A 27046-nucleotide genomic window follows, 5' to 3' on the forward strand; every position below is an offset into this window, starting at 1 on the left:
CACACACAAATAAAACAAAATGTCAGAAGTTTGATGTGTAATAGAAAAAAGAAAAATTGGGACATGTTGCAGCAAGAGCAGTGGAACAGCAAAAAATAAAATGAAAATAATAACATTGAAATGTATTTTTATTGATCGATAAGTCATGTAACATTAGTATGATACAAAGCAAGTTTGATATGACAATGGCAGACACATAATTATAATATTGTTTATTTTTCTTAAATGTTATATTTAACACATTTACATAAAAGACCAAGATGTAGGCAAAAGCTTCAGTAATTTGACTCCATTGAGTGCTTGCAGTAAACAATAGGTTTCCCCCAGCAAACGTCTTATTGCCTTAATTGAACCTCCTTGAGAAAGAAAACCACACACTTTGTAATGTAAATGTTAATTGTAGTAGACAATGGTTCTAGGTAAATAGCACCCCTGGACATGAAGTAAATGAAAGGAATACAGGCACTTAACAATGAAAGGTTGTTTGCACAAACAGTGCTTCACACGTAAATAAACAAGGGTCTTCTCAACGGTCACTACAGTAGTAAAACTTTGGCACGTGTTCAGCAGCCAAATTGAGAATTTATGTTCATAAAGTCTCTCAGAGTTTCCAACTGAATGTAACAGTAGTTTTACAGGCTTCTCCAGTCTGCAGTCTTACAAGGAGTTGAAACTACAAAGGAAAGTGTAACGCTTCTGAAGAAAAACTGTATGTTTGGAATTTGGGATTGTCTGTAATCTAGGCCATGTGGACGATAACAAGCCATTTTGGGCATTCTTGAATGCATGTTTGTATTTATATTTAAATGCCTATACGAATGTTTGCTGGGTGACGTGTGGAAAAGATGTCACGGGGGACCTCTAAAGTGCCAAAGTTTCTCCTAAATACAGTCATTTTTAGATTACATAAAAATGGCTGTTTAGAAGGCATCTAGCTGGGACTATACCAGAATAACCTTTTATCATACTGGAATCAACACTCTTTAGGTTGATGTTTATAGTTTTACTTCCAGTGTGTGTCTGCTGGCATAATTAGGCCAAGTTCCTAGATATACCATGTTAAGAGGTAAATAGCCTGAGGAGGTGATCATAATGTCTGTTATTATAGAGATACGTATTTCTAAATATAACCCACCCAAAACAAAAGTCAAAAATGTGGTCACAAGGCCAAAAGTATGCACTGAGAATTTGATATGAGGGTCAGGTGGGAATGGGACTTTTGGGGGAACTTTTTTTTTTTTACTAGTTTTCCTTAAATATTGAAAATCTCAACCAAAGAAAGAAGCCAAACTTAATTATGGACAGATTAAACAGCGGTTATAAAATTAACAGACAGTATGCAGCAGCTACAGACCAGTTGGAGGCTGCAGATGGCTGTGGGTGGGAAATGCCTCTACTTTCTTAAGCGATGGAGATGAGTATGGTTTGTGCACTTGATGTTTTTTTCATACCCCCACCCCCCAACAGGGCTGTCTGTCATAGGCTGCCGGGCCCCGCTTTACCACTTGCCCCCGAGCGTGGGAATCGCAGCGTCCTGCCGTTCACATCTCCTGCATTCCGTTTAGCGGAATCAATTAGGCAAGACAGACCCTCCGATTCCCCACCCCCTTTCCATTTTTGTCAGGTCTATATACGTCCTAATTATTTCAGTTTGGGATGCCAGAGCTGTTTCCTGGATAGACCTGATCATCCTTAAACAAAAAGAGAGGAGGCGCACACGTGGGTTGTGGCGTAAATGTCACTTTCATTTCCAATGCTAGGCGCAGAGTAAGACAGAACATTTTTTTAACACTTTGACAAGAGGGGAGGCGATCTCGTCTCCATCATGTCTTTCTGCTTCAGTAGCTTCCTCAAGGAAACCCTCTTGGAACAGAGAAGCATCTGTCCTTGTATTTTGAATAGAAGAATAAAAATCAGCCTTTGCTTTTTTTCTCTTTTTTTGCACTTTCCCTGCTAGCTCAATGTCCTCAGTAGCTACAAATTATTAACCTTCCAGTATTAACTTTTCTGAATGTCTAATTTCATATAATTTGACATACAACACAAATACATGCAGTTTCCAAGCATAATCTTCCAATTTTTCAGGGGAGGGGCTTCAGAAGGGAACGGCGCCTCAGTCTATGTATATGGAATCATTCTCAAACTAGGTACTAGACATCCCTACAACAGCTTTCTAAGAAAAAGAAAATAAGTCCATATGTAAACTTTCGCCTTTAAGTAGGACAAACTGTAGTTTGTGTCTCTTTACTCATTAGCACTCTACAATTCTCCTTCGCAGCTATAACAACCTCTTTCAAAATATCTGCACCTTTATGTTTTGGCATACGTGTGTCAATTTCCTTTAATCCCACCTTTAATCATAAGGAAAGCACAAAACCCCAAACAAAGTTAGATTCAATAAGTATTCCTGACCTTTCTGGTTTTTACTGTCTCTTGGTTGGAGTTCATTCTCACACGCTCCCCGGCGATCTTGAAGGAGTTTTTACTTTCGGTTATCTAGCTTTATGAAGACCAATACACTCATACAGCTAGATAACCAAAGATAACAACTCACTTCCCTCACAGCCTCTGTCTTCTTCGGGCCAGACTCCAGATCCGGATCTTTCTGGCAGAGCAGAAGAGTAGTCCTCCAGGAGACTTGACGCGCATAAGATTCCTCCTTGCACGAAAAGACGACCTGGTTTCTGTCTGTGTGTGCGGCTAAAACATCCAAATGAGAGCTGTTGCTTTCAAAGTTTATTCCGAACTTTTTTTTTTTCCTTTCAGCAAGTAATCTCCGGCAGCGTTAGCCAACAATTCATCTATTAATATCAGAAAATAAAACCAGCTATTAAAGTGCAGCAAGCGGTTAGGAGTGAGCAGCAGCATCCATCCCTTCACAGGCCTCTATTTGCATTGTAAATTGCTTCATTCTCACGCAAGACTCTTTAGCCTCCCTCTATAGAGATGTATAAAGCCAACGGCAATTTCCAGCGCAGGTTAAGGAGGAAGGAAAAAAAAACATCCCATTCTATAGAAGAAGTGACAGCTGATTCAAGGATCTGCTCCGGATCCTTTTGGGTTAGGCACCATGAGCTTTTTACCAAGCGGTGGCAGCTTGATTGCACATATCTTGTGTGTGTGTGTTTTGGGGGGAAGATCCTCGATTTCACAAGGCTTCTAGGCTGGGGAGGAGAAGATGCCGTCTTGCTGGTGTGCTGCTGCCCCGGGTCTGAAAGAAGGAGAAAAGGGCCATCATTGGAGGGGCTTTCACCGCCAAAACGTGGACCAGCCCGACGGGGTCAAAGGTTCGAGACCGCGGGAGACCAAGGTAATGATGATGTCATGAGAAATCTCAAGTACACGGTTATTGATATGCATCAGTGATCATCCAACTGCCCCACGCCTGCTGCCCGAGCAGCGGCAGCGGCGGCAGCAGCGGCGGCAGCATTGCAACAGTCCTATTTTCTCAATCAACATCTCTTCCGCTAGCACTACCGCCTGCTCCTGGAAAAGCAACCCGCGGCCTTTTACCTCCTCGGTGCTAGTGTAGATCGCTCTAATATCCAAAGACTGGAAGAAATCTCTCTCTAAGGACAGATAAAAGCATTTCAGATCTGGGGAACGTCTTTACCTGCATTTCTCTTCTGGCAGATTGCACGGGCAGAGAGATGGAAGGCACTTTGGTATTGCTTAAAGCAGGGCCTTGCTTTCTGGGGCTGGGAATCAGATCTGTATTACGCAGTGAGTCGATGTGTGATTACATTGACAATTTGCTCTGGTGGTGTATTTTTAATGGCTTCACAGCTCAGGCACGTTTTGTATCTATGTACCGTGGCGACAGGGCAGCATATTTTGTTCTGTAAGTTCAAACTGAATGCTCTTAAGCAAGCCGACTTAATCCTGTTTTTCTTTTTTTTTAAAATGACTCTATATAGGGTGTGCCTTAGAATGTGGCACAGGTAAATACTGCAGCAATAGTTTCTAATGTTGTACGCAACTCTGCTGTAATAAAAATGCTGAGCCTTTGTCTGTAGTTTCAAACATCAATTTTCACCCAGAAGGGCAAAATGTACTGGTCTTCCTTATGAAATTGTATAAAGAAGGATTGTTACCTTGTTCAAAAGACAGATACACACCTGGATGTTAAGAGCATACATAACTCTACCCCCGCCTTCCCCTTCCTCACCCCCACCTTTCTTCTATCTAGAAAGGGATATTGTTTTATTAATTAATTAGCTTCATTTCTTTTTTTTTTTTTTTAGGACTTTTTAAACTGTGAATATGACCACTTAAAAGATGACTTTTCTTTTTCTCTCTCCTTTATAATGGGTAATCTGTGTCCAATGCATCTATGATGTGTACAGTTCTAATAGTCAGAGGCCCCTCAACAGAACATCTAAGGTACAGTCCACATAAGATGCATATTCAGTCTGCATGAACTTTATGGACTTTTTTCCAAAATTATGAGTTATGTTTGGTGGTATTTCTATTCTTTAAATATATGCCACATGCGAATGTCATAAATCTTCATATTCATTTCACACATCACTAGTTTATCACAATACTCTCATTTTTATAGGTTGACTATTTTCCCCAATGACTAAAACACTTTCAAAATTAATATACACTCTTTCATTAATTCAGTAATTTATTCATTTAAGACATGAGTGTGAATATGGTTGCCAAATTACATACAGAGCACATATATGTAAATCCTATAGAACAGACTGACAAGTAAAGAAAACCAGAATTGCTAAGAAAAGCCCCAATTAAGAATTCAACAGCAATATTACACCAACTAAATATATAATTTAGTAGCATGATGCCAACTTTTCCCTAGATTTTTTTGTAATTTACTTTTTTAGTGAGCATTCTTGTCCTGATCATTTAGAAAAGACTAAGCTATGGAAATCACTCATCTATTTTTCCTATCAAATCTTGGCCAAGAAGTACAATCAGAAATGGCTGCATTGGGTTATATATAAAACATACATGCAAACTACAAACAAAATCAGAGAAACACATTCCCACAGAGTTACTGTTCCTTCTTGAACTATGAGCCATGACATAAACTTTTGGGTAAGAACTGAACACATCACTGAGGCACATGCCATTTTGACATTATCTAAAACCCTAATGAGCTTTGCTGCCTTGGAATACTGAGAGTATTTTGGCCTTGCTTTCCAAGACCTAGAAGAAGAATAATTAGTGATTTGGCATGTACTGCAAAAAGCAAGCATATGATCAGATGAATTCAATTCCTTAAGTCAAAATCCCAAGAAATGTCAGACATTTTTAGAACATCTTTTTTGCTTTATATATGTATGGGTGGGGGTTGGTGAAAGTAGAAAGATATGATGCATGCATGTCTGTATGTGTATCACCACTATATTTGTGTAAATTAATGTGACTATATTTCTACATTTAACAATTATATGCATTTTTAGAACCCAACTAACTATCATGAAAGCCAAGACACTGAAGATTTGAGATGCTTCTACAATTAGAAGCTACAGAAAATACTGTCTTAAAATAGCATCTTCTCTGGCAATGCCACACAGTCTGACTCCAGGACTAGCCTCTTGCCTGTCACATATACTGTAGATTCATTATGAGAGCACCAAAAAGTGGATTTAGCCAACATAACGATTATGGGCAGTCTGTTCATTAACCGTAGATAGCCAACTAAATATTTTACCTCTCCATCAGCTTTCAAGGTGTGAAGAAATAAAAGATACATAGCAAGGCTTAACACTGAGCACCTTGGTATTCTGAATACCGCCAAGGTTTTATCAGATACATTTCAAGGACTATATTATTATCTAGGATATGAGACAAATTAAAACAATTGTGCTGCTCTGAAGATTCCTAGCCATGTCTGCCATACACTGTTATGAGCAACTATTAACACCTAGATGTTTTTATTTCAGTTATTTTTGCTTTACAAAAAGCTATTTAGCTGAGCTACAGAATACCCTTTCTGAAATCTGCATATTGACAGATATACTGAATTCATATGGCTAGCCTACTCATCCTCTAATAAATTCCCATTAATGGCCAGTAGATTAGGACGTGATTGTCATGCTTGTTTTCTAATCTTTTTATAGGTCTCCAGATGGCTAAAACATGATTTGAAACATCCTGGTTTTCTTGGGAATAAACAATCTCTGCTTAAGTTAAGAGTGAAAAGTTATGATTTTCCACAATTTAGATCAGAATTATGCTATTCCATACATGCAAATACATCAGGTTGTCACTAATATTTAGAACACTTCTCTGAATCCTATGCAGACTACTGCAGAGTATATAAAGAAATTGGCCTATCACTGAAATCCCCTTTTTAATATTGAGTTTGTATGATTCTCATGCATGCAAACCACAGTCCACTAATACAGTCAAGACTACCATTTTCCATATTAAAAAGCCATTTAATTTATAGTGATTTGAATAGTTCAGGCAAGGTACTTGACTAACTTACTTTCTAATAAAAGTGTCCTATTATTTCTTCTATACCTCAGGTTCCTTTTTTATAAGCAGTTACAGGCTATATTTGCATTCTTCTTGATATATAGTATACATAGGCTACCTATGGGGGTGAAACTGCACATATGGAAACTTAGGTTTTTCTGGAATTGTTTCTATTGCATGAACTGGGAGAGATGTTATATGCTGTAGGTCTGCCACCCAGTAAATAATATTCTGTTTTCTTGTACATCACTTTGATTTTATCAAATGTAAATTTTAAAATTACCTTTGGTTGGTTGGATTGTCTATTCATTTTATGCTGCTTTGTAGTCTCATCTGAAAAACAGTCAAGAAAACAAATGATCACAGTTTTAATATGTATATATAAAATCATGCCTAGATGTGGCTTCATTTAAAGGATTGCAATTACCATGATTCCTTAAAATGCCAAATGTCCAGAAAACCCCAATACAATGAATCCTGTGCTTCAGCACCCACAGGGTTAAATATGCTAATTTGCATTTAAATGGAGACATGCATGATAATAGGAATGCAAAATATGCAGAATCTGGAGGGGTTTGGAAATTAATTTTTTCTTTCTTCTTTTATTTTTAGCTTAGAAGAAAGAGGGACTCTTAAGAAACATTAGGGATTTGAACACTAACCTGCCATACAAAAGAGGAGAGGGAGTTCTTCCCTGTAAGAATTTCAAGACTGAAACAAAGTCATATTTTTTTTAATGTTAAAGGCACTGAATTTCCAGGTCTTTCAAACAATGGGAATCCCTGGGTAAATATCTAATCCATTAGAAAGATGCAAATAGTTTACTGTAAGGGCAGCACTGTGAGATGTGCATTCATATCTATGGCTCCTGATTGGCTATTTCCTCCAGTAAATCAATGAATAATGTAAAACCTGATTGCTGTAAAGTGGTGGATTTTTTTTATTCCCTCCCCCATCCCCCACGACTCAATATTCAAGAAGTCTTACGAAAATAGGTTGCTTTTCTTTTATGATTTTCTTAGAGTTTATTGTTATTTTGGAGTGGTGGGGTGGGGCTACTGGTTTTGCAAAATGAAAGTACTGCACTGGTTCAATTATGCTGACTATGACAGCTCATTTCTCCAGACAGCACCCTAATTACTGGTGCAAAGAGGGGGAAGGAGGGTGGCCGGCAGAGGTAGGCACTAGGATAGAGAGGAAACTGGACCCCCGCCGTTCTGGGCCCAAGGCAGCCTCAGCTCCCAGAGAGCCCCCGGCCATGGCCGTGACTTGACAGAGCCTCCGGACTAACTTCTGATCGATTCCACTGCTGCCCTGACCCCTCAAGACAGTTCCCCATTCAAACACTACTGGTACATTTGTAAGATAAAACGCCGAAGACACTAATGCAAATACATTGTCTGGGTTCCCACCGCTCTCGGTTCCCTCAGACAGTTCCAGGCCAAGGAAGGAAGGTCTTGCCTCCCTCAGCTGAGTCTGGGCTCCTAGCAAACAGAGAGACCGGATTCCGCTCGGATACCAGAAGAGTCAGAAGCTGAAATGGCTCCAAGTCCCAATAAGTAACCGAGATGGTTGCATCTTGACGAATCCGAACTTGGGATAACCCTGTAAAGCCGCCTCTTGTTTCCCAGAATCCAAAAGGGAAAGAGAAAAGGGAAGCGGAAATCCTCCAGATCTAGTTAGCTACTATACATAAGTTGCCACCAGAATCCAATTAGATCCTCACTTCATTGACAGGTAATTGCAACTTTGAGGTGGTTAAAGAATTATTCAAAATGCGAATCCTGACTCCGGGAACGCAAAATACAATTGCATTTGCTCTAAGTTTAAGAGGGAAAAGTCCCATTCCCAACAACACAAAATTATATACAAAATTCCCCTTTCCAAAGCGAAAATTTCCTGGCATCTTTCTACAGTTGGGGGTCAGGCCGCTGGAATAATTAACCGTCCTGGCTCAGAAAACTCACGAGATCAACAGGTTTAGCATCCGAGACACACAATCAATTAGCTGAAGCAAAGCCCCGGACTGGCCCTCGGAGTGGTCCTCAGCGGGGCTCTGCGGGCACGGCTTGCTGGCGAGGTGAGGAGCGCGGGCGCCGGGCCGCGGCAGGCACTGCTGGCCCCGCGCCGCCGGTCGAGCTGCAGCCTGCGGGCCGCCACGATACTCACTTGCTCTCCTCTCTGCTACAGGCAGTATTGCCCTGCAATCCAGCTGGACAGGAATCGAGGTGCCGGCCAGAAGACAAGATCCAGAGTCACAGGGCGGCCGCAGTACACAGTCTCCTTTCGGCGTCTCAAAAAAGAGAAAAAAAATTTCAGATCATCCCTCTCCTTGGCACATTTAAAACTGCCGCTCAATTCCAAACGGTGATTCTTGCTTGATTGCGTCTAAAATAGTTTAAACGGATCTTCTCTTCTAGGGAGAGAGAGAAAAGCGCCAAAGACGAAGGAGGAAAAAAAGATAACTTTTCCCCCCCACGCCAGGCACTTGCTCCCTGAGCCTCGGAGTGGAGAGTGAAGTGGTGTGTGCGAGGCTCGGCAAGTTTTTGGGGGGGCTGTCCAAGGTCTAGTCCAGCCCCCTCTGCCGAGGAGGACGTGCTCTGAAACTCAACCAATTTCCCCACTGCTTTTGTTACTGATGAACTGAAGCCCTATTGTTCATCCATTGCCACGGTCTTTTTCAGTCCCCACACTACGTTCTGCGTTGCCAGAGATAATGAATTTGCACCCAAACCTCTCATAGTCCCCTCCTGACAGACGGAACAAATTAGAAATGTCTCGTCTGAAGGAGGGCAATGGCTACATTTTCCTATTGTAGGATGCAAAGCACACATTTCTTTGGAAACTTCTTTTGCCTTTTCTACCTTTTATTTTCTTCTCCCTCTTTTTCTTTTTTCCTTCAGTTTTTCCCCCTCTTGATTTCTTTAGACTACCCTCCCCCCCTCCCCTTTAAAAAAAAATAGCCCTGTCTTGTTTTTCCCGTGCATCATTTAATGTAACTTGTGGATCTTTTCTACCTTTCTTCCTTCTTTCCTCTCCTTTCTTTTTTAAGGACTCCTTTGCAATTTTATTTACAAACTTGGAGAATGACCTTTTGACTTGCAGACTTAAAAAAAGAAAAAAGGTCTTTTGGTTCAAGTCCCCCTTCCTCACTCCTCCCCCTCTTTTTGTTGTGTCGTTAAATGTGTTTGGCTAAAGACAGCAATACATTATAAGGATTTTTATTCTGTAAAGTCCAGAGCTATTCAAAAGGTACCAGGGACGCCCCATAGGGGTTGGTTAGCTATTTGAGGGGGAAGAAAAAGCGTGTGTGTGTGTGTGTGTGTGTGTGTGTGTGTGTGTGTGTGTGTGTGTGTGTTCCAAGGAAAGAGGCAGAGACATGTGGGAGGGTGTGGGTGGGAGTGTGCAGGGAGAGAAGGGTGGGAGCCTTGAGGGGAAGGTGGGCTTCCTGGAACACTATCAGGGAGGCTGTCAGGGGTGTAGGCGCGAGAGGGCGGTGCAAGAATCCGTCTCGCCGAGGGCAGCTTGCACCCTAGGGCCTGTTCGCGCTCCCGGCCGGCCGCAGCCTGAGCGCGGGTGTCTGCGCGCGCGGGCGCCTGTTCCGAGCCTGCGCGTGTGCGGCCGGGGCGGGAGGGGGGACGTTGTAAAAATTCTGACGAGTGGCCCGTATGTAAATGTGGCCCGGGGGGAGCAGGGAGGAGGTAATGAGAGCCGCGGGCGCGCAGCCCCGCCGGCGGCCCCCAGCTTTCCCGCCAAGTGCAGCCGGAGGACATACAGCCATGCGTGTCCTTGGCGGGAGGGCCCCCGCCTGCCGCGCGCGCCCGCCCCCCGCGCACACGCACACGCTCCCATCGCCGGCGTGGGGCCCAGTGGCCACGAGCATGTCAGGAAAACAAAGCTAAGGCTGCGAGGTGGAACGACGAAACCGCAGCCTTGGCGGCCAAGAGTAGGACTGGGAAGCCGAGACCGCGGCCTCCTGCGTCCCTTCCTTGCCAGCTCGCAGCCAGCCCTCTGCCCCCGTCTCTGCACCGCCCTGGCCCAGAAGAGGCCGAAGACCATTTCTTAGCTGCCCAGGAGAGGGTAGCGAGCAGAGGCAGGGGCGGATGTGCGCAGGGAGGTGCCAGCGGCCCCCCGCCTAGTGCGCGGGCACGCACACGCTGGCGCGCGGGGCCGGCAGTGGGGGGAGTCTGAAGACCTCCCTGCCGTGTAGCCGAGAGCGGCTACCCCCTGGCCGAGGCTGCGGAGCTTCAAGTGAAAAAGTGCACCAGGCTAAATCCGGCAAGACAGCGCCCAGGCCTGCGGCCACGGAATCTCTCGCACCTTAAGCACCCTAGACAATGTAATCGAAAGGGCCTGGCAGTTCAGAGACTGCCTTCTCTGACCCCCTCCCCGCCTTCAAATGGATGAAATTCAAATTCCAGTCCAGGAGATGTGGCCTAGATGGTCCCGAACATAAGTCCCAGAGGTGGCCGTGTAGAGACACTAATCCCTCGCTCGTCTCGCTCACAGCGCCTGCCTCAGTGCTCACTAGCTCAAGCACCTTCCCAACACACACACACACACACACACACACACACACACACACACACACACACACACACACACACACACTGACAGTCCCATCACATTAAAGCACACGCTCTTGGCATAGCTGTTAATGAAGCCGACGCGCTTAATGAGTGCACAGGTAAATAGGTACCGAAACGAAAAGCCCCCACCAGTCGGCTGGGCGATTTACCTCTCCCTACTGGAAACACGTGTAGCTTATCGTGTTTTAGGAGTGATTTGCGGTGGTCTGAGGTCTCCCCCTCCTCTTCTTGTGGAGAGAAGCCAAAAAAAAAAAAAAATCAAGTTCCATTGTCAGAGTCTTCTTTCTGATAAGCTATCAGAGCATTGGTCTAAAGCATTTGGGGATTTGATTTGGTTCGTTATCTGTTGTTTTTGGTTTGTTGTTTTGGGGTGTGATGTTTTTCTGAAGGAAGCAAGGGAACGTGTGTTTCGTGGGGCTGGAGGCGCAGGACAAGAGCCTGCTGTGCGGCCTGAAGGCTGTCGAGGCTGGAAGCCGGGCAGTGGAGAAAGAAGGCGGCGATTCGTCCTCCCCCGGGGTCGACATACAGGCTCCCTTGGCCCCCTTGGGCCTGGGATCTGCCACTGCCGTTGCCGCCGCGCGAACTAGCGGGCTCCGCCGGCTGCCGCTCCGTGTTTTCCCCCATCCCGGCTTCACGTTCAAGGTTTAGCTGCGAGGTCACGTCCATTGACGTCAGCTCCCTGTCTCCCTCTACGTCCGGCTACATTTACATACATCAAGGAAATTAGGGCATTAAAAAAATATGCAAATCCTGCGCGAAGAGGAGCCTGTGCATTCCTGGCGCGATCGCCTTTTATTGAAGCTTTTAATTAAAGGGGCCAGTTGGCAAGCCCCTGAAACAACCGCCAAAACCCCCAAAAGAGAAAAATAAACGCTGTAGCCTTCGGAAACGGTTGTTTCGGCTCCTGTTCTGTGGGCGGCTGAGGACCGCCGGCTGCCCGGCTCGGAGAAGAACAGGTTAGAGGAGGCAGCTCCAGCCCATGCATAATCAGGGCTCCGCGGCGCCTCCATTCTTTCCTCCTCCTCCTCCACCTCTCCTCCTCCTCCACCTCTCCTCCTCCTCCCGCTCCCGCTCCTGTTGGTTCCAGCGTGTATTATTTTTAATACTGATGCATATGTAAAGGTATATTTGCATTTTTTAATTCGCGAAAAGCTCAGGATTATCGTTTTATTGATTCTCTCCACCTTTTTTTTTTTCTCGCTATCTTATTATGTCTGTCTCTCTTCTCCCTTTCTGTCTGTCTTTATTTTTTGGCAAGTGTCTGCTGCTGTCTCTTGCTCGATAATATACACAGTTGCCTCCCTGCTTCTGTTTATCGAAGGCTCCAAATATGCACATCTGTCATATATGTAATGCCCTGTATAACCTCCTGGTTTGGTCATTAAAGAAAAGACACATTTTGTTTATCTCTCCTTACATACCCCTTGATCGGCTGTAATGCCCATCGCTCAAGGCTCAAAGTTTGATTGTCTAATTAACTTCATATTAGCAAAACACAGTTCGGGCCGGTGCTTTTGAGATCATGTATGTATAAAGGGAAGTGATTCCAAAGATTTCTAAAGAATTTTTCTGCTGATTAACTGAGAGGTGTGGCATTCACCTCCCTATTGCTTTCTAGCATTTCTTATTGCAAAAAAAAAAAATCTATTTAAAAATCTGTAGAAACAGCAATGGACAGCCTTCTGCAAGGAAGACATTTTCAACCATGTTGTATTTGTACCTATCTGCCTCATTCAAAATTTACTGAGTTTCATTTTTCTCTTAATATGACTGGAAACAAGGTGTGTTATCTTGATTGAAAAGTGTCCTTAATTCGTGACTTCGGAGTGAAAAAAAATAAACATAACAGTTTACTATTTTAAGCCAGTTGATTTGCCCTAAAATATACAGGCCTTGAGTTAGATTTCAAGCAATGGAAATCTTGCTTATAGGGTCGGATTTTTCTTCCTGGCAATGTATTTATTCAGCACAATGGCTTCTGGAAAATATATATGTATAAAGTCCACTTTAAAAATTTCCCCAAAACTATTATTTTAAGAAGACTGAATCCATAATAGCATAGCCACAAAGAACAGCAAAGAGGTACACATGCAGCTTATTCAATTAAACAAGTCCAAGTACATGCACAGGTAATTAGTTTTCTTATGAATGACTTACCTGCACAGATACTCGGGGCAAGACTCACCCTCCCCAGTTGCTTTCATGTATAAATATTCACATGTATTTTTCCCCCATTTTAAACCTACAGCTCTATGCCATCTTTCATACTGGACTATCCAGCATCCATTTTTAGCACCCCTAATTCTTATGGCATTTCCTCTGGCTGTAGTTTTTCCAAGCTTACACCAAAGTGCTCACATGATATGTCACCCAATAAAAAGTGGTCAGATGCCAACATGTAAAACATTAAAAAACGGAAATACACTTATCCTTTAGATTTGCCCTTACCTTGCCATATATAGCAAGATTACGTTTCCTAAAGTACATTTTCAGCACATTTTATGAATAGTTGCAGATTCCACAACGACTTGCAGAACTGCCAGTTTCTGGGGGGCACCCGGCTGAGTGAAACAATTCGGCAGGTTAAATGTCTCCGAGTTTGGCTGCAATTCAATCGTGCGTGACTGTTTGTTCCTGCCTGGACTCAGGCACATACCTGCCCGCCTTTATGCAGGGATCAGGACAAACACACCGGCCACGACGCAAGGCATACAGTGTCGGTGCATATATTTAGAGGGTAGTAGTAAGGAATGTGTGCATGTAGGGATGTCTGGGCATGCATGTGTGTACAGACGCATGTGTGTGTGCGCGCGCCTGCGCGCGCTGTGTGACAAGGGACACAGAGAGGTACACCTCTTATCTCTGATCTCTCTGTAATCTCCTTTTCTGTTTCTAATCTCCCTTATTGGCGCATGGTAGTAATCTGAAGCCTCTGAACCGTCACCGTCACTGCCGTTTGCGCGCTATGGCTTACCCCGGGGGCCGGTGGCTCGGTGGCTCGCTGGTTCGGTGGATGTTGTGATGGAGGGTGGGTAGCGCCGTTGCCGCCGCCACCGCGGGTCCGGGTGCTCTGTCCCAGCCCCGCAGCCGAGCGCGCGGTGCCGGAGCCCCCTCCCACCCCGCCCTCACCCCCATCTTCCCCCCCCTCCCCTCTGCGCCTCCTCTCCACCCTCCCCCCCCCACCCCGCCCCATATTACCATATGGAGGCCGAGTCCCTGCGAATCACAGCGGCAGCGGGCGGTATTTGAATAAGCCCCGCAACCCGCTCAGACCCCTACTCTCCCGCAGGCGGCTTGCCCTGCACCAAGGGCCAACACTCTGGCCGGTAACCTGTCAGCGGCCGACACCTCCCCCAAAGTGCCCTGGGCCCGCAGGAGGGAGGGAACTGGACCTCCCACTTGCTACTTTTATATTAACTTGGCTGATAGGATCAGACAATAAATAGGGGAGGGGGAGACAGAAATACAGACACACAGAGAGATGGGGGAGAAGAGGGGAAGAGGAGAAGGGAGAGGAAAGAGAGGCGCTGTGGGTGGTGGGGGGGAGGGGGAGAGAGACAAGCCGAGGAAAGGGGCAAAATCGGGGAAAGGAGCCCAAAGGGTTGAGTGAAAGAGAAAGTAAAATACGGAGGGAGTAGGGAAACGATGGAAGGGGGCGAAATGGGCAAATATCTGAATTTGGACTTTCCAAGCTAAAAATACCACCTCACTGAACTTCACAACCTCCAATTAGACACGTGTTTCTCCCCTCTCCCACGTCACCAAATGATTAATATGCCATCTCAGTCAAAAATAATTATTTAGAATTGTGTAACAGATACAGGATTTAACTAAAGGAACCGATTTTGTGAAATACAGCAAAAGAGATAACATTTAAAGATGATGTTGGCCACCTCACGTTAAGAATGTTAAGACTTGCCTTGAAGACTCAGGCACTTGCCCAGCCTTGTCTTCTGAGACAGCGAGACCGAGGCCCACAGTCAGGAATAGAAACAGTGCTCCGAAATATTTTGGAATTTCAGTGAGAATTTTTCTTTCCTTTTTGATATTTGTTACAGTTTTCTTCTTCACGAGTTGATTACGTTTACCAAAAAAAAAAAAAGTAGATAAAGTGTGGGTCTTTTAAAAATTTGACTGCAAAGTGTCCCCACATCTGAACTGAGCATATGGTTTTTAAACATTAATTTAAATACATACCCAGTTCCATTTTGCATACTTTCAATAACTCTTCCGAATTTAGCGTTTCAACAGTGTTCCCCTCCCTATCGTCAAATTGGAAAAATGATTTCCCCGTACGAAACAAATCAGAATCGTAATAAAATCTTCAGTCACCTAGACCATGTACCCATTGTAAATATCCCTCTTGGTATTCAGAAACCAAACCCCTCTCCTTTTGAGACACACAAAAAGAACGCTTCTGATTAATAATCTCTAACGCGGCACACCGAGGCCGAAGGCAGGGGGCCTCAGGACGCCAAAGAAGGGCGCAGAATTCTCAATACCTAGAATTTAAATACAGACTCCAAAGATGTGCTAACTGCTAGTTTCCGAAGGGGAATAATACTTGGCAAGCAGTGCTTTCAGGGAGGACAACCACATCCAAATACTGACTCCTTCCTGTGTCGGGGGATGGGGGAAGTCGCGGTTACCCGGCATTTCTGGGTACAGACGTGTGTACAAGATGGTAGGTAGCTCACGCGTGTGGCCAGGCCCAGATTTCTTTCTTTTCTTTTTTTCTTTTTTCCTTCTTTTTTCCTTTTTTCTGTCTTTTTTTTTTTTTAAGGCAAGAAATTGAAAAGACTCCCCTTATTCTATGGCTAGTTCCCACGAAGCTGGGATTTCAACCTCTTGTTTATTTTTAAAGCCAATGTGGACCCCAGGTGAATTCCCCGGCTCGAGATTTTACCAGGATGGTCCCAGTGCCCAGTCGCTGCCCCACAGCACTTGAAGAGAAAGGAGGGAGAGTTGGTGGCTTCAAGCCGCTTCCGTCGGGGCCCAGCGTTTGCCCCAACAGACCCCTCCCTTCTTTCTCTCCCCGAAGGCGCTCCCTTAGGCCGGCCAATGTCGCTGCGGTTTTGGCCAGGTGAGCGAGGGGACGGTCCCCGAGGGCAGTAGCCCTCTCTCCCGAGCACTGGTGGGTTTGTGAACCCGCTCGGCGCGGAAGGCTGAGTGGCGCGGGGGCCAGCGCGGGGCTCCCGGCTCCGGCCAGCAGGGGAACAGCGACACCTACTGGCCGCGTGGGCACCGCGTCGGGGCCGTCGGGGCGCCCCTGGACTAGGGGTGCACCGCAGCATGCATTTGGGAGGCGGCGGCAACCCGTGCCCAACGCTCGGCCCACCCCTCCAGGCATCGCTTGCCCAAGGGAAGGCAAAGTCTTCGCTTCTAGAGACCCCTAGGGGGACTGTAGGATGGGCCTGAACACTCGCGCCGGCACACAAGGCCTCCAGCCAGAGTCTCTTTCTTCTGGGGAACCGAGGGATCTGTAGACGCAGTTGGCCACCTTCTCCTGGTTTTAAGAGAGATACAGGCAGAAGCTGGAGCTCTGACCTCTCCAGGTTCACGACCCAGGCCTCTTCTCCACGACCCCCATTTTGGTGCCTCCTAAAGATGATATCTTTACAAATTAGAATCAGAGGAGAGTTCATTATCCTCCCTTAAGAAGGGACATGTAAGAGTCAAGGACACACTCATACGTAGTGGCCGGCGCCAGGCAAGCGGACCGATCGAACCCTCCTACTCGCCAGCCTCCCACACCTTGAGCGTGCCCTCACCGCCGCTTTGGTAGCTTTTCTTTAAAGATTATGATCTTCTTACTTACACCGAAAGTAAAGGCAAATTTGGGGTGGTGGTGATATTTTCGAGACCTGATGATTGATAGATATATCGATCGATCGATCGATCCTGCTAAATGTGAATGTGAATCCTTGGACTGTTGGCCTCAGTTGGGAAAAGGAAGGTGATGCCAAAGGAAGGCGAGGCCCCACAAAAACGTAGCAAGGATGAGGATGAAAAGAAACCAACTCGTTTATTCCACATTTCCTTTCTCTCCTCAGTCCATTCTGCTCAAGCAAATAGCCACTTCTGTGAAAAGGAGATGCAGGTGGTTCCAGCACTGGGTGGAGAAAGAAAGGAGGGAGCTCAGGCTTTTCCTCCCCAGATGCCTCCGTTTTCAGTGATGGATTTTGAGACTCACCTGGGCTTGAGAAACCCAACTGAATGTGATTCAGGTGTTAACACGCTTAAACATTAAAATATATTCCTTCTCCTACAAAGATGGGGCTATTTGAACTAATTTGAATCCTTGAGATTTTCTCTTTAAAATACTACTCATTTAAAACCCCAGAATTAAGAAGAAAGAAAAAACTTTTCATTTAAAGTTTAAGTTCATCCCAGGAGTTATTTCCCTTAGCCTTAGATAGTGGTTGGAACTAGGGTCTAAAGGGTTTTGAGGAAAAGGGGAGGAAGGTCTTGTTAGGGCTTAATTTTTGTCTGCATTCTCTACAATAACAAAAGTTTTGCTAATTCTGTTTTGGTTAAATAATTTTGGACTCTGAGTGCCCTGAAGTCAAGAGTTTTAGATCAAGTCTCTTCCTTTTTTTTTTTTTTAAGTTAAAAATTCTCTAAAATGCTCAAGAAGGCAGCTCTTCAACTCAGTTTTGCAAGAATTTTTTCTTCAAGTGTATCTGAATGTGTTCTGATAATGTATGAATTCATATCCCAGAGCAGGACCTTAGCAGTTTGTATGATGTATGAATAAACCTGTATTACTAATGATGAATAAAACAGAGCTATATCCTAATGACATTGCTGTCAATGAAACCTGCACCCCTCTGCATATCAAAGTCAGCTTTCTCCTGGTGTAATGGAAATCTTCATAGAAAAGAAAATTATTACAGAAAAATTAAATTATACTGGACACCGAGCAAGCACCCATTAACCAAACCCAATTCAGAGGTATCTTTGGGTACTGAAGGCAACTTGGAAAATGCAAGGGTTGAAATTCTCTCCTTTCTTAAGAAGCACTACTAGAATGTAGCTTTATTTATGACTTGAAAATCTCAGCTAGAGTGGATTCTCACTGTTGTTTAATATTCTTTGGTTTTATTGACTCTAAATATTTTTGATTTACCATTAAACAAAATAGAAAACTAGAATTTAAGTATCAAAAATAGTGCAATTTCTCTATATACCTAATGACTCCTAAAGCATAAACATATTAAACCACAATTAAAGGATTGTGTGTTTACTTTGGACAGAAAATTAAACCATTGAAATTGTTTCTTATTCACAAGAAATATGCATATGTGCATGTTTTATATTATATGCCATGTTATATACAATGGATATATATAAAGCATATAAACCATGAATATCCATGGTTGCTACAGTGGCATGTGTGGGTGTGTGGGTGTGAAGTAAGGGTGGAGGCAAGGCTTCTTGTTCTGTTTAGGTCTTTAATATATTTCCCTTCTTTAATTTATTTCTGTTTAAATTCCTCTTATTTGGCAAGTAAATTAAGAAAGGAAGACAAGCTAAACTGTCATTAGACTGTGTCTGTGTTCCTTTGTCACACCTGCCCTCTCTCTGGGCTCTCCCGGGAGGGTGTGTGTGTGAGTGCATGTGTGTACTTCCTTTCCTGCTTGTTGAGAAGCATGAAGGAAGGAAGGGATGTGAGGATGGGATTATTGATCAAAAAGGCACATCATTGCATGTAAAATGAGATGAACCTATCTGAAACCTTGTTATATCCCAACAGGATGGTTATATGGGGTGAGAGCCTTGTGTGTGGTAGCTGGCAGGCTGATGGCACAGATCACTTTGGGAGAAGGGAGAGGCTCCCAGAGCTTGGAGGTGGCTTCCTTTCAGCTGCGGTGAAATCCGCAGGGGCTCAATGACGTTTGGCTTCAGGGAGTAGAGCTCCAAGGACACCTGTGTGCATCTGGTTGGAGACAGGTGTGTGTGTGTGTGTGTGTGTGTGTGTGTGTGTGTGTGTGTGTGTGTGTGTCTGTCTGTCTGTCTGTCTGTCTGTCTGTCTGTGTCTGTGTAGGGAGGAGTAGGTGCTTCATTTAAAAAAAAAAAAGTCATTTGAAAAAATAGTGCTCCTAAAATTCTACCGTGTCATCAATTGGAGTCAGGCACCAAGGTCACTAACATGTTCCAGGTTCACTCACGGACCGTGGCAACATTATTGCTTTTGCTAGTAGGAATATAGCTTCTTTCATGTCTTTGGTTCTTTATCGTGCTTCCCTAGGGTGGGGCGAGGCTCTAGCCTCTCCCTCCTCCCTTCTTGATCCCTGCAAACAAAACCATTCTACCACTTGAGCCATCTGCTGCAGGTGTAATGGATGGCAGGGGGCCGACCTAACCACACTTCAGTCTCTTCTAGGTCGTCACCGCTCTGCACCAAACAAATGAGTCCTGTTTCGCCACTAGGGTGCCGAGGTGGATGGTGGATGCCGGCCCCCGCCCCTGGCAGCGTTCAGCGCTTAGAAACCAGAGCCAGCTGACAACACACGAAACACACAGGCACAGAGAAAAAGCCGAGCCAACGTTTGCTCCCTCTGTCCCCTCCCTCTGCTCTCTGTACACATGGAGGACATGTACACAGCTTTTACACATTTAAAAGCTCTCTCGATTCCCTCTGAATTCTTGGTTACTTATGACGGCCTTTCTCACTGCACATAGTCCCCCTTGTGTGTGTGTGTGTGTGTGTGTGCGCGCGCGCGCGAATATGAGTGTGTTTAAACGCTTATTGGTAGGTCATCAGCAGCTGATCAGACATAGTAATCCAATAATCTTTTTGAATGCACACAATTTTTCATTAAAGGTAATTGAAAAAAAAAAAGAGAGAAAAGGAAAACTGTCGATTTCCTCTGCAAGTCTTGGGTTCCCAGTTTAGGTTCCAGGGAACCACAGAGCTGCGCAGCCAAACTTTCCCTTTCCAAGGTTTGAGCGAGGCGCAAATTGTCACTTCATGACAGAGCAGGGGGTCATTTGCACGCGGGTGTGTAAAAGAGGGGAGCTGTGAGGACGCGCAGCATAGGGAGAGAAATAGGGTACTGGGAAGCCCCCCTGAAGTGGCTTGGAACCCTGGCAGGACGTATAGGGCGCCTCAGGGCAGTAGCCTGGAGTCCAGTCTTCCCAGGTTCACAGCATCTTCTTGATCCTGACCCGCGGTACGGCCAGATCCCAGCCCGCTGTCGCAGCCCACCCCACCCGCCCGCTCGCACCCCATCTCCATTTTTATCATTATTTGAGTAGCCCCAGGAAATGGTGCCCATCTCTTGGGCCTGGGCTATGGGTGGAGGCTGGACCCTGCCAGGAATCGAACTCCGCTGTCCCCAGGGTACTTACCTCGATTGAGGCCCTGGCAAATGGTGGCCCTGAAGCGTCAAGTTTCCTCTCCCAGCCGTTGTGCCAGATTCCCCTCCTGCCTGCTGCTCCTCTCGGCGGGCTCGCCTGCCTCTCTCTCTCTCTCTCTCTCTCTCTCTCTCCCTCTCTCTCTCTCTCTCTCTCTCTCCCCCCCCCCTCCCTCATCTCCCTCTCCCCCCCTCTTCCTCTCTCTCTCCCTCTGTCACACACGAGGATTACTTGTGACTTTTAGAGGCAAAAGCTTGCTTATTCAGAGATGAGAGGGAGGGGAGAGGGAAGGGAGGAGGGCGGGAGGAGAGAGGGGGAGAGAGAAGTCCAAGGGGGATGGAGGATGAAGAGGAGGTGGAGAATCTGAGGTAGTGAAGGCGTAGGTAGAGGAGGAGGAGGGAAGGGAGGGGTAGGGTGGAGTAACCGAAGATGGGCTGGGATGGGACGGCGAGGAATAAATTGCTCCCCACCCAGCTGCAGTGCGACGCCCCCAGCGTCCCGGGGGAGCCGGTGCGTCAGATCGCGGCTGGCCCAGGCGGGGCAGTACAAAAGCGCCGCGGGACCCCCTTCGCAGGCTTCTGCCCCGCCAGAGCGAGCGCCGGAGGCCGCTCCACGCTCGAGCTGGACAGCGGAGAGGTCTCCTCCGCCCGGACAGGGGTGGCTATCTAGGGGCTCCAAGCTCCACGGAACTTAGATTTCATTCCTGGGCTCCTGGCCACCCTCGCCCGCGTCTCAGACCAGAGCTGGAAGCCCGCGCAGACCCAGCGCGTCCTCACCCTGGCCGCCGGCGCCCACCTTAGCCATAGCCCCTGGGCCCCGCGCCGCTCATCCGGGCGGCATCCATATGCCCTGCATCTCTGTTCACATTTTGGGCACCCCCTCAACTTGTTATTACGGGGAAGAGAGAGAGAGAGTGTGTGTGTGTGTGTGTGTGCGCGCGCGTGCAGCGCGCACGCTCCAGGCTAGAAAGAAGGTGCAATCTCGGCACGAAAAAGTAGCTTCGGTCTCCTGCAGCTTGGAGCCCGCGACCAAGTCCGATCATATCCAGTATTTGAGATTATAGTTCTCAGCAAGGACCAAAGTGAGAGCTCACCGGATCATTTCAACTGAGTTTCTGTACAGCCAGAATTGTTCATTATTATTGTTAAATACGAAAATAGGCTTTAAAAAATAAAGAATAGTTGCAGAGAAAGAAGGGGGGTCATTTTAGCAATGGTCAGGAACCAAAAGTGGTTGAAATGGTTTTCTTGGACAAGAGCACCCACGATGGATAAAGGTGGAAGCCTCAGACTGGTACAAAACCAATTAGTTACGTGACGGGATTAAAAAACAGATGCATGCTTCTGACATAGACGACCCATTAGCTCTCTGTTAACTGCATTAAGCCAGCGCCATGTAACGATTACATGGCCGCCTTCAATGTACAATCACGGGGATATTACAGAGGATGCGCACAAGCGTTTATAGAACTCTCCGTTTACTCAAAGACACACAAACACACACACAGTCACATTTATAAAGAGAAAAAGTTTGAACATCAGCACCCTAAACTCATAGATATGTATATTTTCTCAAACAACAATCTCTTAAACACGGTAATTTTCCTCTGCATTTCCTTGCTGACCTGTAGATGCGACATTTTGGTTATACAGCAGGCTACTCGGATAGACATAATTCTGCTTACATTTATCGCGGGTGACACGTCATAAAATGCCAGAGGAGGAGGGGAAACTCTGAGGGGTGGGGGCTTTTACTAACAATTATACTCTCCCCTAGCAGTTTCATTTAAATAATAGCAATGATGTCACGGTAACCATCCTCTTTCTCCCACTTCAGTGAAACTACTGGATGTCTTGGTGAACAATGCATTGTATATTTAGTTAAGGAATTATTATTGCTATAGAGTTATAGACCCATCCTGTGACATAAACAAATCTCTGAACATTAAATTATTGGAACATTTGACATGTTTTAGAACTCGTTTACTTGCCAAATCTTGTTTCAGAATAAGGAAGATAACATTGCTAGTTTGCGCCCACCGTAGTTTTGAAGGAAAATGAAACAAACGAAGTTGTTCTTTAAAAATTATGTTAGTTGTAGGCAAATAAAAATATTGCCCTTCATCACAATAAGCCGGTGGGCAATCTATTAAAAGAGGATCATATTTTACCAGTCTGAAGGGGAGTTTAAGAATTATTTCCTCCAGCGGCCATAGGAGAGGAAGTAGGAAGCATGCAGACCCCAGCCCAGCCTGCACTCTTGGGTCGCTGTGCCAGGAGCGCATACTCTGCGTCCATCTGCATCCCAGCCCTCGAACATCCACGCTGTCTGGAGCTCGGTTTTTGAGAATGAGTGCAGTCTCTGTGGATCAGCCACACACTTAGAAATGGGTATTTGTATCAGGGCAATGTTCAGGCTATAGGGCAGAGGCAAGAAGGAGACAGAACTCATTTTTTCATTATTTAGGAATTGCTTAATAAGTAAACTGCTCTGCTTATTGCATACTATTTTAGAGAATTTTCCTCTCTCTTTGAAATTATTAGCCAGTGTTTGCTTCTAATGAGGCCTCAAGTTTGGGTTCTCCGGAAGAGGGGAAAGGCTCAACAAGATGCAGATGTGAGGTACAGAACAATTAGTGTAAAGGAAAGTAATTGATTATCTAATAGGTAAAGGAGGAAAAAAGAAACTTTGGGTTACATTTAAATAGGGCTTAGCAGTTTGCAAAAACTTTTCTTTTTTATATTTTAAGCAGTAAACTTCATAAAGTGTATTTCTTTTATTTCTCTTTTAAATCATCCACAACCTCAGAAATTTCATCTTCCTTGCTAAGAAAATGCCCCCCAAAGGCTTGACGTGGACACCAAGTAGCCCCAACGATGTCTGGCTTGTCCCTTTCGCGAAAGGATTTATGAGGACTCAAGAGAAATCCGAAGTCCAAAACTGGTTCAGTGGTGACTACACTTAGAAGTTTGCTTTCAGTTTATGTCTTTTAAGCACCACGTGACTAGACAGGAATGGTAACTTGAAAACACAACCTGATTCTGGGCAAAATCATTTTGTCCTTTTGGCATGAAAATGTAGTTATATCTCCAAGTTCCACCCAGAAGCAGACTGCTGCAAGTCAGGGCTGATCCCTCCCCAGATCACGACAGGATCTTCAGCTGGCAGATGAGATCCAGCAAATGGGATTCATGAAGAAATTCTTGGGCATTTCAAAAAAAAAAAAAAAAAAAAAAAAGGAAGAGGGGTAGGGGGTGCAGCTTCCTGATTCTTTTTGCGGAGAGCTTCTGTGATAACAATCAATGGCTTTCAAAGCACCATGGAAAGCAGGAGTTCACTACTAAACAGTTTTGAACATGATGTATTTAATGGGCCTAGCTTAAACTTTGTTTTAAAAATCCCTCTGCAGATACTACTCTTCTCCCTGCTTATCTTTTACAAGATTTTCTAAAATCTCATTTGTAGGTAGTCATTGCTGGGGATGTGCTACATTTAACAAGACAGATACAGAGGCACTTTGGGGCCATGTAAATATCTGTGTAAAGAGTCTGCCAGCCTTACCTGGTAACTTCATCTAATAAATGGGAGCTACTCCAAAAAAAAAAAAAAAAAAGACATGTTTTTATTTATGTAGTTGCAATTCAAGTCTTTATGAGTGTAAGTTTCCAGCTGAAATCCTCAGTCTGAATTAAGGAGTCCGGATACACACTCAGATCTCCTGTAACTAACCATTCGGACACCCAGCCTCTGGCCGCTGTCTTCACAGTTACTGTTATAATTCTCCAAGCCTTTGCTTTTAACGTTATCACCTTTAATGATATTAGTCCTGTCAGGCTAAATGCACAGGTTCAAATTTAGCCTAAAATTTGGTCACTTAAACATTATTCCCTATTTTATCATTCAAAATACAGCCCACTCCCCAAAATTGAACAAAGGTTCCTTAACTGTCCAATCCTTCCTTAGGTCTCAGGGGGTTCAAACTAGCCCTTAGCACTGAATTTCCTGAAAGCAACTATTTGGTGTCCACAAGTAACTGAAGGTTTAGGGAGGGAGAGGCCACCATTCCTAAATTTTCTTTCGTTTCTGTCTTACAAAATGGAGCCTGACAGTATATGAAATCCCCCCTACAGCTTACCAAAATTGGTTAAATGTTTTAAAAACTAATTGAGCAAGAGTCCCATGGTCTTGTATTTTCAAAAGGGTCCCAAGCTGGCTCTTTTTGGATGGTTTTGAGACCTGCGCCCGCCCAAGTAGCTCTCAGGTAAAGCTATCCAGATGAAGGCGGGGCTCCCTGTCACCTGCAAAGGAATTTTACCTAGGATCTCCTGATTTTGCGCCCTAAGTCACATTCGGCCATATTTGCAAGGGGGTCGGTAGGCTAATAACAGTCAAATAGTCATGGGGTAGAACCCCACAGTTTCTACCGGAGAGGCTTTGGCCAGAAAACAGAGAGCCAGCTGGGCCAACCAGCTCCACGCCCCTCGCGCCTGGACTTCAGGCCACCTGAGGCTGCGGCGGGCTGCCGCAGGTGAGCAGCTGGGGAAGGGGACGTTGAAGGCTCGTCCCTGGGCCCCCAGCCCTGCCTTGGGCCCCTCTTTGGGAACGCCTTGACCTGGGCCGCCATTCCTTTTGGTCTTTTCCTGCGGAAAAAAACGCACCTGCTGCCGCGGATCAAGTACACCTGATACCAGATGTAGTCAAGAGAAAAAGGAAAAGAGGAAAAACCCACCTTCCTTAATTCCGTTTGCTTAGAGTCCGGGCTGCCAAATCCGTTACATAATGCCAGCTCCAGCTGACACCTGTGCGGGTGCTGGAGCTGGATCGGGTTCTGGCGGCGGCTTGGGCCTGGAACGTTGGCTCGGCAGCGCCCAGGCCAGAGGCCAAGGGGAAGAGGAACGAATTTCGGGTTGAAAGGCGGCGCCTCGGTCTGGGGGAAAGGTAGGGACTGGATCCTGGAGAGCAGGCTTCAAGGTGGCTCCCAGGTACAACAGGAAAGCGAAAAATCAAAGCTGCGGTTTTGAGGATTCAGAGTCCTCAGCGGACAACCGACGCCCCTCGCTGCCCCAGGCTGGGGTGGGCTCGCGGGGGCGCCCCTCCGGCCTCATTGAAGGCGGGCTACTCACCTGCTGCAGGGCCTCTGGGAGTCCTGGCTCCCGGTCAGAACCCTACTTCTGGGAGCTACTGATGCCCACCTTGGAGGTACCCACTGCGTGGCCTGATAGGATTCCCCTTTCCCTTGAAGGCGGACAGTGGCTTTATGAATCGGCCATCATTAAACCAACCCAAGCAAAAGAAGCCCTATATGCCACAATGAGGGCACGGCAGGTATCTTTTGCCCAATAAATGAGCACTTTGGGCAAACGGTGGTTACAGCATTGAATCTCTCTCTCCCAACAACCTGAATGTTCAGATCTTTGGGTTCTGCACCAATGACTCCGTGAGAAAAAGTCAGTACCCAAACTGCTAGGTATCCACATCCTTCTGCACAAACCTCCTGCTCCCCGGCTAAGGCGAAAGACCTCGGATAGTGTAAACTCTGCAAGAAGTCGTATTAATGTTTCCAAGATTCCTTTCTTCCTTCCTTCCTTCCTTCCTTCCTTCCTTCCTTCCTTCCTTCCTTCCTTTCTCTTTCTTTCTTTCTTTCTTTCTTTCTTTCTTTCTTTCTTTCTTTCTTTCTTTCTTTCTAACAAAAGAAATGCAAGCTCCTCAGGTGAGCCTTCTACCTACCAGGACACAGTGTCAAAGGAACTTGTCGTGGTGGTTTATAAATATCAAGAACTTGGACAGTGCTATTGGAATAAATCCGGACTCCTTTCATGCAGTTCTTAGGGATTTAGTTGAGGCCCTGGAGACGTGACTCAGTCTCCCCAGTCCACAGTGTTAAATGCTTTGGGGGCTTTGGCTGAAAAAATAATAATAAAAAGCTAGACCTCAAGTTCCGTGTGGATCTCTCAAAAACAAAACCACGCGCACTCAGCAAGAAGCAGGGACCTTCCCTGCACATCTGCAGGCTTCCACTTCCTCGCGTGTTAAAATCACCAACGTTGGTTTCCTGGCGTCCTTCTCAACGCGCCCCCTCCCCACCCCCAATTCCCCCGACCGAATCAATAGCCATGAGAAACGTCGTCGTTTCTCTTTCTTTTCTCTACCAATTTCAAAGACATCTAGATATTTTTCGTGTACTCCACACCCTAAATAAATATTCTTTTACATCCGTGTGCACTTACGACGGTATGGACCTGGGCCCCTCTCCCCGGTGGCTACCGAGTTGGAGAAATCCGACCCGAGGATCAGTGGGCTGGAGAAGCTAGGACGCGCGCTGCCCAGCCTCCGAAAGCTGGCGCGCACAACCTGCCCCGCCGAACCTGCGCTCGCGGAGAATGATCTTCACAGCAATTTAGCAAGCCCCACCGAACAAAAGTTAAAGCGTGATGGCACTATACCTTGGCCCGGGTTACTCAGGCGCCTGTCTCCCATTTTGGACATGCTGGAAGTGTTCGGTTTGGGGAGGTTGCTTTGGCTGGGTTTGGATTGCCTATATAAACCCTGCTGGAGTACTGTACCGAGGAACGCGCCTTGATGGACTCGGGTGTTAATTAACGCGCGGCTAATTTGAGCTGGAGGAGCAGGAGGCGGCCGGCCGCGCT

The 27046-nt window shown here is 45.8% G+C and overlaps 1 protein-coding gene across 3 annotated transcripts; it reads right to left on the minus strand.

Moving 5' to 3' along the window:
- Nucleotides 1-113: 113 nt before the first annotated feature.
- LOC135319917 (uncharacterized) lies at nt 114-27046 on the minus strand. Of its 3 annotated transcripts, none has more exons than XM_064482249.1 (4): nt 20394-20874; nt 8620-8743; nt 6734-6783; nt 114-3211 (listed from the first exon to the last, which is right to left on the minus strand). In XM_064482249.1, the coding sequence occupies exons 1-4, from the start codon at nt 20574-20576 to the stop codon at nt 3149-3151; spliced, it is 420 nt and encodes a 139-aa protein (XP_064338319.1). In that variant the 5' UTR covers nt 20577-20874; the 3' UTR covers nt 114-3148. The 3 variants fall into 3 exon arrangements, 1 of the variants encoding a protein (XP_064338319.1); XR_010378992.1 differs by lacking the exon at nt 20394-20874 and adding an exon at nt 26843-27046 and having other exon boundaries at nt 140-3211; XR_010378994.1 differs by lacking the exon at nt 20394-20874 and adding an exon at nt 14014-14080 and having other exon boundaries at nt 140-3211.

Source organism: Camelus dromedarius, chromosome 3 (assembly GCF_036321535.1).
Source record: "Camelus dromedarius isolate mCamDro1 chromosome 3, mCamDro1.pat, whole genome shotgun sequence".
Taxonomy (NCBI): Eukaryota; Metazoa; Chordata; class Mammalia; order Artiodactyla; family Camelidae; genus Camelus; species Camelus dromedarius.